This window comes from Arachis ipaensis, chromosome B07 (assembly GCF_000816755.2).
Source record: "Arachis ipaensis cultivar K30076 chromosome B07, Araip1.1, whole genome shotgun sequence".
NCBI classification, from domain to species: domain Eukaryota; kingdom Viridiplantae; phylum Streptophyta; class Magnoliopsida; order Fabales; family Fabaceae; genus Arachis; species Arachis ipaensis.
The window spans coordinates 29,595,459-29,608,041 of NC_029791.2; the positions used below are offsets into that span (position 1 = coordinate 29,595,459).

General features: G+C 34.0%; 2 protein-coding genes across 5 annotated transcripts in view; one reads left to right on the forward strand and one right to left on the reverse strand.

Annotated features, from left to right (window-relative positions):
- The window catches only part of LOC107606927 (probable S-adenosylmethionine-dependent methyltransferase At5g37990), an 11,137-nt gene continuing 3,720 nt past the window's right edge, over positions 5,167–12,583 (forward strand). Inside the window, exons 1-6 of one of the 3 annotated variants that reach the window (XR_002351310.1) lie at positions 5,167–5,479; positions 5,592–5,714; positions 5,904–6,053; positions 6,488–6,753; positions 7,003–7,064; positions 7,143–7,193. Coding sequence is in view for 1 of the 3 variants with exons in the window: in XM_016308929.2 (XP_016164415.1) it covers positions 6,909–7,064; positions 7,143–7,496 (510 nt within the window). In the remaining 2 variants the exon portion in view is untranslated. Of the gene's footprint in view, positions 5,480–5,591; positions 5,715–5,903; positions 6,054–6,487; positions 6,754–6,893; positions 7,065–7,142; positions 7,609–12,583 lie in introns of those variants that run through there. The other 2 variants (XR_002351311.1, XM_016308929.2) reach the window with 2 other exon arrangements.
- On the reverse strand, positions 8,328–11,366 carry LOC107609551 (DEAD-box ATP-dependent RNA helicase 39-like). Of its 2 annotated transcripts, XM_021107565.1 has the most exons (8): positions 11,309–11,341; positions 10,902–11,110; positions 10,673–10,813; positions 10,109–10,249; positions 9,652–9,821; positions 9,235–9,364; positions 9,057–9,120; positions 8,328–8,940 (listed from the first exon to the last, which is right to left on the reverse strand). In XM_021107565.1, the coding sequence occupies exons 2-8, from the start codon at positions 11,037–11,039 to the stop codon at positions 8,531–8,533; spliced, it is 1,194 nt and encodes a 397-aa protein (XP_020963224.1). In that variant the 5' UTR covers positions 11,040–11,110; positions 11,309–11,341; the 3' UTR covers positions 8,328–8,530. The 2 variants fall into 2 exon arrangements, with proteins under 2 accessions (XP_020963224.1, XP_016167037.1); XM_016311551.2 differs by having other exon boundaries at positions 9,072–9,120; positions 10,902–11,366.

Consider the following 12,583-nt stretch of genomic DNA (forward strand, 5'->3'; position numbering starts at 1 on the left):
GGGACGGCGGCGGCGCTGACGACCTCTGAACGGCGGCGGCGATGGAGGGCTATGGTTCGGCGTTCCTAGGGCTAGGGTTCGGCGACGAAGAAGGAAGAAGATGAGCACTGAAATCAGAAAATGCACAGAGCAAGTTCACAGAAATTGAATAGTTCACAGAAAATTAAACAGAAATTTAAGTTCAGTTCACATTGAACAGTTCACAGAGTATCAATTTCATGCATGTTTCTACTGGGGTCGATGGAAGAACATGAGCAGAGGCGAAGGACAAACAAGATGAGCAGAGGACGAGTCACTCACCTGGGGTCGATGGAGGGCTACCGGTGTTGACTGTTGAGGACCGCGCGATGAGAGGCTACTGCGTGCTGGTGTTGAGACTTGAGAAGATGACGACGATGGAGATGGAGGGCTACTGGGCAGGAACCAGGCGACGATGGAGATTGGAGGGTTGCTGGGGCTGAGGATGGCGACACCAGGGGACGAAGGATGGCGTGAACAGGAGGAAGTTCACAAATTGAACAACAATTGATCAGATTTCAAATTATTTATTTCTTATACAACTGAACAGAGGAAGTTCACAAATTGAATACAATGGAATAACAACAGTTTTCAGATTATTTATTTCTTATACTAACCAACAATTGAACAGAGAAAGTTCACAGAGGAAATTCACAGAGGAAGTTCACAGAAATTGAACAGAAATCAAAGTTCACAAGGAAGTTCACAGAAATTGAACAAAAATCTAAGTTCACAGAGGAAGTTCACAGAGTATCAACTTCATGTTTCTTATACTAAAGAAGATGAGCAGAGGCGAAGAACAAAGAAGATGAGCAGAGGACGAGTCCCTCACCTGGGGTCGATGGAGGGCTACCGGTGTTGACTGTTGAGGACCGCCGATGAGAGGCTACTGCGTGTTGGTGTTGAGACTTGAGAAGATGAAGACGATGGAGATTGAGGGCTACTGGGCAGGAACCAGGCGACGATGGAGATTGGAGGGTTGCTGGAGCTGAGGATGGCGACACCACGGGGGCGAAGGATGGCGACAGGGGGCTATGGTTCAGGCAGCGTGGCTAGGGTTCTCCTTCTCCATTGGAGATGATTTAGATGATGATTGATGAATGAATGGGGTCGGGGCTCGGGGGAAGAAAGGGGGGTGGGGTGCTCCACGGGCGGGTCGGGTCGGGTTCATTTTTTTATTTTTCAAAACATAAAACGGCGTCGTTTAGTGTAACCGGCCGGTCACCGGTTCGGTCCAACCGGCCGATTTTTGACTGGTTCGCCGGTTTCTGAACGGTTCTTCTTTTCGCGGTTTTCAGATGAGGACCGGACCGTTTGTAGCGCTGGTTCGCGGTTAAACCGGTTGAACCGGCCGGTCCGGTCCGGTTTTCAGAACCTTGATTATTAGATGTCTTTATTAAATCGGTTAATAATTTATTTTTTAATAAATTAGAACAAAATCAGTTTATTATAATAACAATAATAAACCAATTGTCCGCACTATAATTATTAGACCCTATTTGATCCGACCAATTTACACAATCTAAAATGAATTATATTTAAATTTTTTGATAAAAAAATAAATATATCCCTGATTTTTCAACCGAATCTAATAACAATTAGATTTATTGTTATTATTATAAAAAATTAATTTTATTCTAATTTATTAAAAAATAAAAAAATAACTAGTTCACTAATACATTCAATAATAATGCCACACTCATATAAAAAAGAAATTGTGTGAAAGTGGTCAATTCTCTCTCTCAACGGTACCAATAACAATAATGAATTAATGATCACCCCAAACACAAATCGGTACATAACATATATAGAAATACCTTCTATTTTAGGCTAATAATTCTTCTAGCAATCCGAAATATGCTCCTACATTTTTTACCCTAATAATGCTTCTATAATACTCTATATAAGTCCATTATTCTGCAATATTTCTCTTCACCCTCAGCAAATTTTTGCAATAATATTTCTTCTCCTCTTCTTCCTTCAAAACATAAACACAACCTCCTATTTTCATTTTCAGCAATCTGCAATAATGGGAGGCTGTGCAAGTACACCCAAGACCCTTGAAGAGGAGCTCCCAGTTGAGGCTCCTGAACCAAAGAAAATCGAAGCTGAGGTTGAACCTGAGGCTGAGGTTACTGCTAGCTCCGAGGTTATTCATTTATTTTCTTTGCATGTTTCTATCTCATAAAGGCATGATTGTTATTTATTATATAAAAAGGGGAGTTGTTTTGATTCAATACTTTTTTTTTTCTAAAATATACATTTAATATATTCATAAAATAATATTTTGATATTCTTAAAACTTAGACACACAACTTTTAGCAAGAGATCGATCAGAATAAATTACTTACTATCTTTAACTAATACTATTCCATGTTTGTCATTATTATATACTAAAATCTCTTTAGTATATATAAGGTTGCTTAGAGGGAATATTTGATTTGATTTCTCTAATTGTATGGTTTATTAAAAAATAAAAATATAATATATATGAGTATTAATTAGGAGTTCCATTTGTCATGTATGGTTCTAGTTATAAGAACTCAAATGTATATTTAATTTTTGGAAACTAGAACAAAAATTCAATATTTTTTATTTAGAATTAAGAGGATAATTCAAAACACTCAATCTTCAACAATATATATTATGCAATTTTTTCATATAAATTTAGTTAAATTTTTTGCTAAAGCCTGCGTGTGGTAAATTTGAAAAGATAATTGTTTGGTTATAATTTTCACATTTTTATACTAGCTAGTTACTTATATAATGAAATATCTCTCTCCGATCCCCTAAAATAATAATAATAATAATAATATAAAAATACTTGTTTAATTTCTATAACATATTTAACCTTGAAAAGAAGAAAGAAAGAAACAATATGATCAATGATGTATAATATTTTTCTATAATGACGTTTAAACCATGACACCATGTTACTTGAAATTAAAAGAGAGGATTTTTTTTATGTGCTAATACTGAAAAGACACATTTTTTTATATTATAGAAAAGAAAAATCTTGTTAATGCAATGAATTTGTTGAATCTAATAATATACAAAGTTATCGTTTTTTTCAGAATTTTTCTTTCAAAGAAGCCAAGCATTCATTCCTATTATTTTCCTTTTTAAATTAAGTTTGCCTTTGCTTTTATTATTTAATTCTAATATGTTTGGTTGATGGGGTTTGGTGTAGGAGAAAAAGGAAGAAGGGGAAGCTGAGGGTGAGAAAAAAGAAGAACCAACAGAAGAGAAGAAAGTAGAAGAAGTATCTTCTGAGCCTGTTGATGCTATTGTCAAAGTTGAGAACAACTAAAGTCTCAGCCCTCATAACAGCTTGAGAGGAGAAAAATGATTAATTTATTCTCTTATTTACAAACATGTGATTTATGATAATGATCTAATATCAATCAACACTATAATGTAAGATTTGTCTAAATCATATAAAACTGTTGGGACTTTGTGCAATAATAAATAAAGAAAAATTCTTTTGTTATTGTGGTTTATACAATTTGAAATATTGATAACCTGTATTATACACACCAAAGGAGTAGCTAGGAAAATAGAAATATTTGATAACCAAAAAAAATTAATTAAAAATAATCATAATTTATTTTATTTGGTATTTATTAATTGTTACAATAATTAATGAATATTAAATAAAATAAATTTTGATTTTTTTTGTTTATCTAATTTTATTATAAATAAATTTGGCAAAAACCATATTCGTGATGTAGTACCGTACGATGGACAGTACTGTATATACATATAGAAGTGCATTACCAACTACATAAGTTTGAACAATACGAGTATGTAAAAGTAAATAGTATTGCATATGTATATGTTACGATAATATGGGTTAATAGTTAAATTCGTCTCTGAAAGATCATTTATTTTTTAAAGTGTTTGTTACGGTACGATGATAAATTTATACGTACCGATACGTTTAAAATATGAACAAATAATAACAAGACATATGAAATTTATTTTTTCACGTCAGCATTTAATTTTTTCTTTTTTAAATATATAGTATATCACCACTTTTACTAAAACACCCTTTTAATTAAATAAAAATAAAAAATATTTATTTATTTAATTTTATAAAAAGACTTAAACATCCTTCCTTTATTTGATTAGACAAAAATATCCTTTTAAATTAATCAAATTTTAGAATTCAATTAATTCTAATTTTATAGTCTCAAATAATTGAAACAACAAAACAAAAATATATTAAAAAAACAAAAAATCAAAATTATTTTTCATCCGTGTTAAACATATTAAAAAAATAAAAAATCAAAATTGTTCTTCATCTGAATTCAGAAACCTTCTCGTTCACGCCTCTGAAAGTTTCAGTCTTCTTCATCTTCTTCTCTCCTCTTCCTATCCTCTCTCTGTCTCTCTGCTCCTCGATCTCTCTCATCTGTCTCTGCGTCGCACGCAAGACGCCATCGTTTTGCTGGGATGCCCTAGCCAATTACCCAACCCAGCAACCTTAGCTCCACACAACGGCTAAACGCGAACCCATCCCTCCCATCACCCTCGAGCTCCTCCTTCCTCTCTCCGTCATCGATCTCACTCCCTCACCTCCGTCCATCTCCCGCCGCCGTCGCCGAAACGAGCTTTGAAGCCACCGTCGGTATCGCGCTCTGTTCCACCATCGTGCAGCTACTGTTTCAGCTTTGAAAGCACCGTCGCGCAGCTCGGTTCCATTCACCGTCTCCTGCACTCCCACCGGCACTGAACAACAACAGTTCGACTTCCAAGATCCCCCTCCTTCTTCCATCGTAGATTGCATCGGCACCGGCCAAGACGTCGAGTGCGTTGCACCCTTTGCCAATGAAGAACAGGGACAAAACGGCACTGTATCGTTATCTTCGGAGAACAATAAGGAACAAGGTATCAGTCTGTAACCAAAATGAACTAGTAACAATTTCCCTAACTAACTAATAACTAACTGTAAGTCTGTAACTGTCAGTAACGGACCACACTACTAACTAATAACGGTCAGCAATAAAAGAAACCCGTTTAACTAAAGTTATCTTGTGTGTGGATTGAAGAAGGTGAATCATTGAAGTGCCTTGCAGAAGGGCTTTGGGAATTGACAGTGCCATATCATAAAATTCATAAATAACACACTAAAATTCATATCACATTAGGGTTTATTTTCTTAAACTATGCTATTTATATGTGATGTGCGGATATGCGAATTTGCGGATCGGATCCGTGGATATCACTACCAAATCTGCAATCCGATCCGACCATAGTGCGGATCCGATCCGATGGCTCTGCGGATCGGATAATATCCACAAAATTCGGATCGGATGCGGATAATTACCGCGGATATGCAGATATTATCCGATTCATGTGCAGCCCTATTGAAAGCAATGCTAATTGATTGGTGTGATGTTAATGTAAACAGGGTTTTCTTGCAGAAGGGTTGCAGAGGACTTCGGCTGGTTTGGGCAGCGTATGTTTGCAGTTAATCTCTTATTTATGACTACTATTATTGTTATTATTAGTGTAACTGCACTTCAACTAATCACATTACGTTAAATAAGTATCGGTGCTTTTTACTGCAGGTTATAATTGATTCACAACCTTTGACAGTAGCTGTGCTTGCAGCTTTGTTATTTGGTGAATCCATTGGGATTGTTGGTGCTGCTGGTCTAGTCCTTGGTGTAGTTGGGCTTGTATTACTCGAGGTAAACTTCGAGTCTGCATTTATACCTAAGGCACTAAATTACTTATCCTACTCATTAAACACAACCTGAAATTACCCGTTTTATAAATATATGAAGGGTGCAATAGTTACCAGCCCAAAAGGTACAACTACCTATGAGTTACCTTCTATATGTTTGTTTGGTAGTGAAGGATCACTGTGTTTGTTGCAGTTACCGATGCTGTCATTTGATGAAAGCAATTTCTCACTATGAGAAAGTGGGGAGTGGTGGATGCTTCTTGCAGCCCAGAGTATGGCAGTTGGCACAGTTATGGTTCGATGGGTCTCCAAGTACTCTGATCCTGTCATGGCAACTGGATGGGTAGGCTCCAAATCTATTTATAGAATCTAATGCTTGTTGATTTCATGTTGGTTACCACATTTGGATACTATGAAACTAAATTGCTTGGTTAGTATTGTTCTTTCAATCTAGGAATGATCAGACAAAATGTAATACTTTTTTGGTAATACAAGATGGCAACTTTTGCTTAACTATATGACCTTGGATGTGTTGGAGTTTGTGTTATGGATCATCATATATAATAAAGATAATTGTCTCTAAACTCTCTATAACTAGTGAAAATGTATCATATAGATCTTAGGCTTGTATCTTATTGATTATTTTATCTAAAAGAAAACTATACCTGTCTAAGAAAAGAGGATTGGGCAAGTGATAGGAAGAAGCTATTTAGCAGATGGCAGCATTGTTTAGGTGGAAGCATAGCTCAAATTTTTACCCTGCCATATTTGTTGCAGCATATGGTTATTGGTGGCCTCCCTCTAGTGGCATTCTCCATTCTTAACAATGATCCTGCTCTCGGTCAGAGTCTTCAAGAGTACAGTTCAACTGATATATTTCAATTGATATATAGTTTCCCTGTTCAAATGATATATCCGTCGAGCAGCTCTATTCCATCGTCGCCGGCGCTATCTCTGTTCCACCTGTCATCCCTTCGGTCGTGTCCTTGTCCCCCTCTTGCTCAAGATCTGCTCTGCTCTGTTCTAGGGCTTCTAGCTTCTAGGTAATTTTTTTATAACAATTATTGAATAATTATTGTTAGTTAATTTGCGAACTTGTTATGGGTTGAATAATTGTTGAATAAGTGTTAATTAATCTGTAAATCTTACTATTTTTACTGTGAATTACTCCATTGTTAATGATTATGATAATTAAGACATGGGGAATTTCCTCCATGCTAGAGCTCAAGAACTTGTGGAAAATGGGCTAATGTTATTTCAATTTCCTGTGTCTAATGTTCTTCTTGATTCAGATGTAGACCTTGCTAAAGTTTTTGAACTCATTGGGACTTGCCTTGTGGATATGGCCAAAGTGGTAAGAAGAATTAGTAAACCTTTTGTTACATATCTTGAAGAGTGAAACAAATTAATTGATTAATTATCATTAATGCAGGGAGTGATTAGTGAAGAAAAAGTGGATTCATTCAATGTGCCTTTGATATACCCTTCTGCTAAGGCTGTGAAGGAAATTCTTAGAGGATGTGATGAATGTTTCAGCATTGAGTGGATGGAAATATTGGAATTCAAGAACATGGTGTCATTGCCAACTGTGCAAATATTTGTTTCATGGTTCAGAGCTGCGCTGCAAGGGATGATTGAGAAACACTTTGGAGTAGAAATAGTTGATGAGCTTTTCAAACGCTTTGCCGAGAAAATTAAAGAATTTCCAGACATCATGGACACAGATAAACTAAAACTTGATGTGCTGTTTGTTCTTCTCAGGAGAAAGAACAAGGCAAGGCCATAGGCTGTGTTATTCAATGTGAACATCATCAGGTTTAATTAGTAAATGGAGATATAATAAAGAGTTGGTTCTTGACAGATCTTCATGTTAGGAATAGAACTTACCTCAACAGAAGTAGCTCGATTATTTCTTCGCATTTTTACCATTGTAATTAACTTGTAGTGTTATGTGTTTGAGAATAAAAATACATAACAATAATAAAATAGAGTTGTTATTATATATCAATTTACGCTAAATCTATATTAAATGCAAATTCATTCTAATTATTGGCAATCTAATTAGTTTATAATCAACATAAATCACATCAATTATATTATTTATAAGTAAATCATATATTCCGTCAAAATCAATATTATATCTAAATCAATATTACAAATTTAAATGCTAGTATTACGTAGAGTTATAAGTTAAAATAAGCTAAAATAATAATATCTATTTTAAATCATGTTTTAATAAACAAAATAAATTTTCAGTAACTTAAAAATATTACATATTTATTGTCACGTTGTATAATAAATTTAAATAATAATATCTATTTTAAATAATTTGTAAATAAAAATAATATCCACTTTAAATAGTAAATCTTTTTAAATTACAATCATAGATACACATTCTTTATAATTATATTATATGATATATATATAAAACAATAAAATCTTTTTGAAAGATATTTTTCAATAATAAAGAATAAACAAACAAAATTTTATTCCATATATAAAAACACTTTTCAGCATATCATTAGCAAATTATATTCACATTATAATTCTAATTGTATTACATATATGCTTGAGTATTTGATATGGGTAAGCGAGAATCATCCAGATCACTTCAATGTAGCGAGAAAAAGAAAGACACGAGATGTTAACATTAATGCTATTGATAACCAACTCTTATATTATTCATACTTGAACCATATACTTCACATACCCCAATTTTTGTATTCTATGTACCCCGATTTTTTACAGAGTCACTTAAGGTCTTCTTTCGGCTTTAGCAGCAATGACATATTCATAGGCCGTGGAATGCTAGAATGAAGTTCAACTAGTTATAGTACTGAGTTTAGAATTTGTCGATTTGGTGGCACTGGTCCTTTTACTTGTTTGCTTATACCCTGAAGAAGCTTTTCTCGAGCTATTTGCATTGGAGGATTTTACAGAATTTGAAACCTTAATCCATTTCTTCATAGATTTTTTTGATGATGATCCTTTTCCGGATTTCAAATCCGATCCTTTATTCCCTAAACTGGCACGTCCACCAGGATTGTTCTTAACTTTAGAAACTTTAACTAATTTTCTGTCCTTCCCACTCTGCCCATTAACTTGGGTCCTGGCGATATCCCTTCGTACTCCTTTCGTGATAGCCTCCAAACTCTCATTCTTCCTCATTGCCTCCTCTATTCTAGTGGCCAAGATCAAGTCCTTCTTTGTAACCAAACTGGTTACTTTCACTAAAATAAAAAAAGAGTATTTATTCTTCAATGATTTTAAAGGGTATGTGCTTAAGTGTTTAGGGCTATTGTTCTAACAAAATAAAATATAAGAATTTGGCTATACTGAGAAGTACATGATAAGATTTTACCCTTTTCACCCATACAAGCAGTTCTACCAGTCCAATGAAAGTAATCGATCTAAAAATTGAAAGGAAAAGTAAAGGTGAGAAACTAAGTAATATCAAGAAAAGAAGTAAAAAAGAGTGCAAGGTACTCAGACCCAAATTATAGAACCATGGCTATGATACTCACAGAGTTCAAGGGGAAGTCAAACTTAACAACATGGTCTACATCCAAGTCCAGACCCCTAGCGGCCAAGTCTGTGCAAACTAATGTTGGACGATCATCAATGTCATTCTTAAATTTATTGAGGTTTTCAACCCTGTAAGCAAAAAAAAAAATTGATGATGCAAATAAGTAAATGGGAATATGGAAGAGCAGGAAATGGGAGATCTCACTGTTGCCAAGATATGAAGACTATTTTATCAACACAACTATTTGAATTCTCATTAATACAATATATTTAATATTATTCCCTCTCAACAATATATTTTTCAACCAATCCCTACAGTTTCAACAATTGACAATATGCCTATTTCCAGGTAGCTTAACATAAATTTTGTGTGTGTGTGTGTTTTTTTGGGGGGGGGGGGGGGGGTTTGTTTGTACTTCACTTTTGCTCTGCTGGTACTTCCCCTTTGCTCTGCTGGTACTTTCCAATGGTAGATGATAGTAGGAATCATATTTTCAACAAGGTAGTGATCCACCGCACGGTTAGAGTCCAAAGTATTGCAAAAAACCATCACCTTGTTGCCTTTTGCTCGGCTTGGCACAAGTACCTGCCATCACATGATCGGAAAACAAAGATTACAAAATGTAGTGATATTTACTTGCTAAAAAATGAAAGGGAGAAAGAGGTTGTATTTTTATTGCTAGCACAGCACCAATATGCCAATATCTACTAACTCCTAACTCCTAACTAACACCAGCAACAAACGACAATTATTCCACTACCTAACATGAATAGAAAGTCAATTTGTGCTACTTCAGCTACAGTGATTCCCAAAATAAACCATAAATATCAATGTGTTTGGCGTGATGAGACTGGTGGAAAAATGCAGGATACCTGAAGTAATGCTTCCAGCTTGTTCTCAGAACCTGAAAGTTTAATAAAATCGTGACGAGCAGAAGAAATCTTTTTATGCAATGTTGATATTCGCAGATGTACAATGCCCTGAAACTCCTCATCAATTAGCTTTTGCACAGCCTGCAAGACTTAAAAAAAAAGTCAAATTGATGACTTATTCTTAACTTCTAGCTATAGAACGATTTCAACCAAGGGTAAACAAATGGAAGGTGAGTGAGCAACATTCTAAAACATAACCACTATACTGTCCCCTTACAAAGATCATTACATCATATTTTGTTTCCAGATTCATATAAATGCACTTTATTTATTGTACATTTGTAGTATATTCTGAAAAGCCAGAAATTACAATTGAACACAAGCATGTGTTGAATTATATAGTTATATTATTGTAATAGGAAATATTATATCTTCACATGATAGAAGGAAGATTGAAGAGATTATAGTGATGCAATTATAAAAGAAAGAAATAAAACACTACCACTTCGTGAGAATTTTATTCCCTTAAATTTACTTAGTAGATTGTGGCACAGATCAGCATACCTTTGTCATTGTTGCGGTTACCAAGACGGTCAGAAAACCTAGGCCATCAGACTTTGATGCACGATGTTTCAATGGGGCCAGAAATTTGCGTATATCAGGACCAAAGCCATGATCAAACATTGTATCTGCCTCATCCAAGACCTGCAGAACAAATATATTAATTATTGTACCAATTCATTATTGTAGCAAATTATTGCATATTGGAATTAGTCGATTGTGGATTACTCACCAAGTATTTGATGTCGCCATACACTAGGATGCCCTCCTCAATATGTTGAAGAATCCTTCCAGGGGTACCAACTACCATATCAATGGGGTTATTAAGTGAATCCTCTTGAGGCCTAATACAGCCACCACCACTTACCATTGTGCACTTGAACCGTGCATGATGACTAATTGATTTCGTAACTCGAAAAACTTAAAGAAATCCCATTTGATATTAGTTCATGTAACTCAACATAAGAGAGTTTTCAAGTGTTCTACAAAATGACCAAAAAAAGAAAGTAAAAAGAAAAAACTTGCTCACACAACTCCGTCGTAGGGCACAGCACAACAGCACGCGGTCGCTTGGGTAATTGGCTAGGGCATCCCATCAAAACAATGGCGTCTTGTGTGCGACGCACAGTGCGACAGATGAGAGAGATCGAGTAGCAGAGAGAGAGAGGAGAGAAAGAGGAGAGAAGAAGATGAAGAAGACTTAAATTTTCAGAGGCGTGAACGAGAAGGTTTTTGAACCCAGATAAAGAATAATTTTAGTTTTTTATTTTTTTAATATGTTTAACACAGATGAAGAATAATTTTAATTTTTTATTTTTTTAATATGTTTTTTGTTTTGTTGTTTCAATTATTTGAAACTATAAAATTAGGATTAATTGAATTTTAAAATTTGATTAATTTAAAAGGGTATTTTTGTCTAATCAAATAAAGAAAGGATGTTTAAGTCTTTTTATAAAATTAAATAAATAAATGTTTTTATTTTTATTTAATTAAAATGGTGTTTTAGTAAAAGTGGTGATATACTATATATTTAAAAAAGAAAAAATTAAATGCTGACGTGGAAAATAAATACCACATGTCTTATTGTTATTTGTCCATATTTTAAACGTATCGGTACGTATGAATTTATTATCGTACCGTAGCAAACACCATTCTTTAAATTAGTTCTCAAATAATTTTTTTAGTCATATTAGTCATTGAAAGATAAAATGTAAGTCAAATTGGTCTTTTTATTAGTTAGATGATGACGTATCACGTTAAGTGCTACGTGGCATTATGACGTCTCATGTTAAGTGTCACGTGTCACCAAATAATTGGTTGATGTGTTAGGTAGTGACACCTACCACGCCACGTGTTAATTGACTTGATACGTCAATCAATCATCTAGTGACACGTGGCATTTAACATGATACATCATCATTCTACGTGGCGCTTAACGTGACACGTCATCATCTAATTAACGGACGGACTAATTTGACTTATATTTTATCTTTTAAAAATTAATATGACTAAAAAATTATTTAAAAACTAATTTAATTTAAAGAATGAGTGATTTTTTAAAAATAAATTTAATTATTAACTGTAATAATATTATAGAAAGCTATTATGCAAATAGTAACTTATATAACCATATTTAACGTAGAAAAACCCTAAAATTGGATAAAAATAAAAAATAAAAACTGGAAGAAATTTTAAATCATTGTAAAAGTAGAAATAAATTTCACTGCGATTAAAATAATTATTCAGTATCATTTTCACAGTTTTATATACAAAAGTTATATATAGACGTAGCACCGGACGACAGATAGGATCGAATTTTTGTCTTATTCGATCCCATTTTGTCCTTTCTCAATTTAAATACTATCTCCCACTTCTATTCGTAAATTTTAAACTATTGTATTCTAATTTATTTTT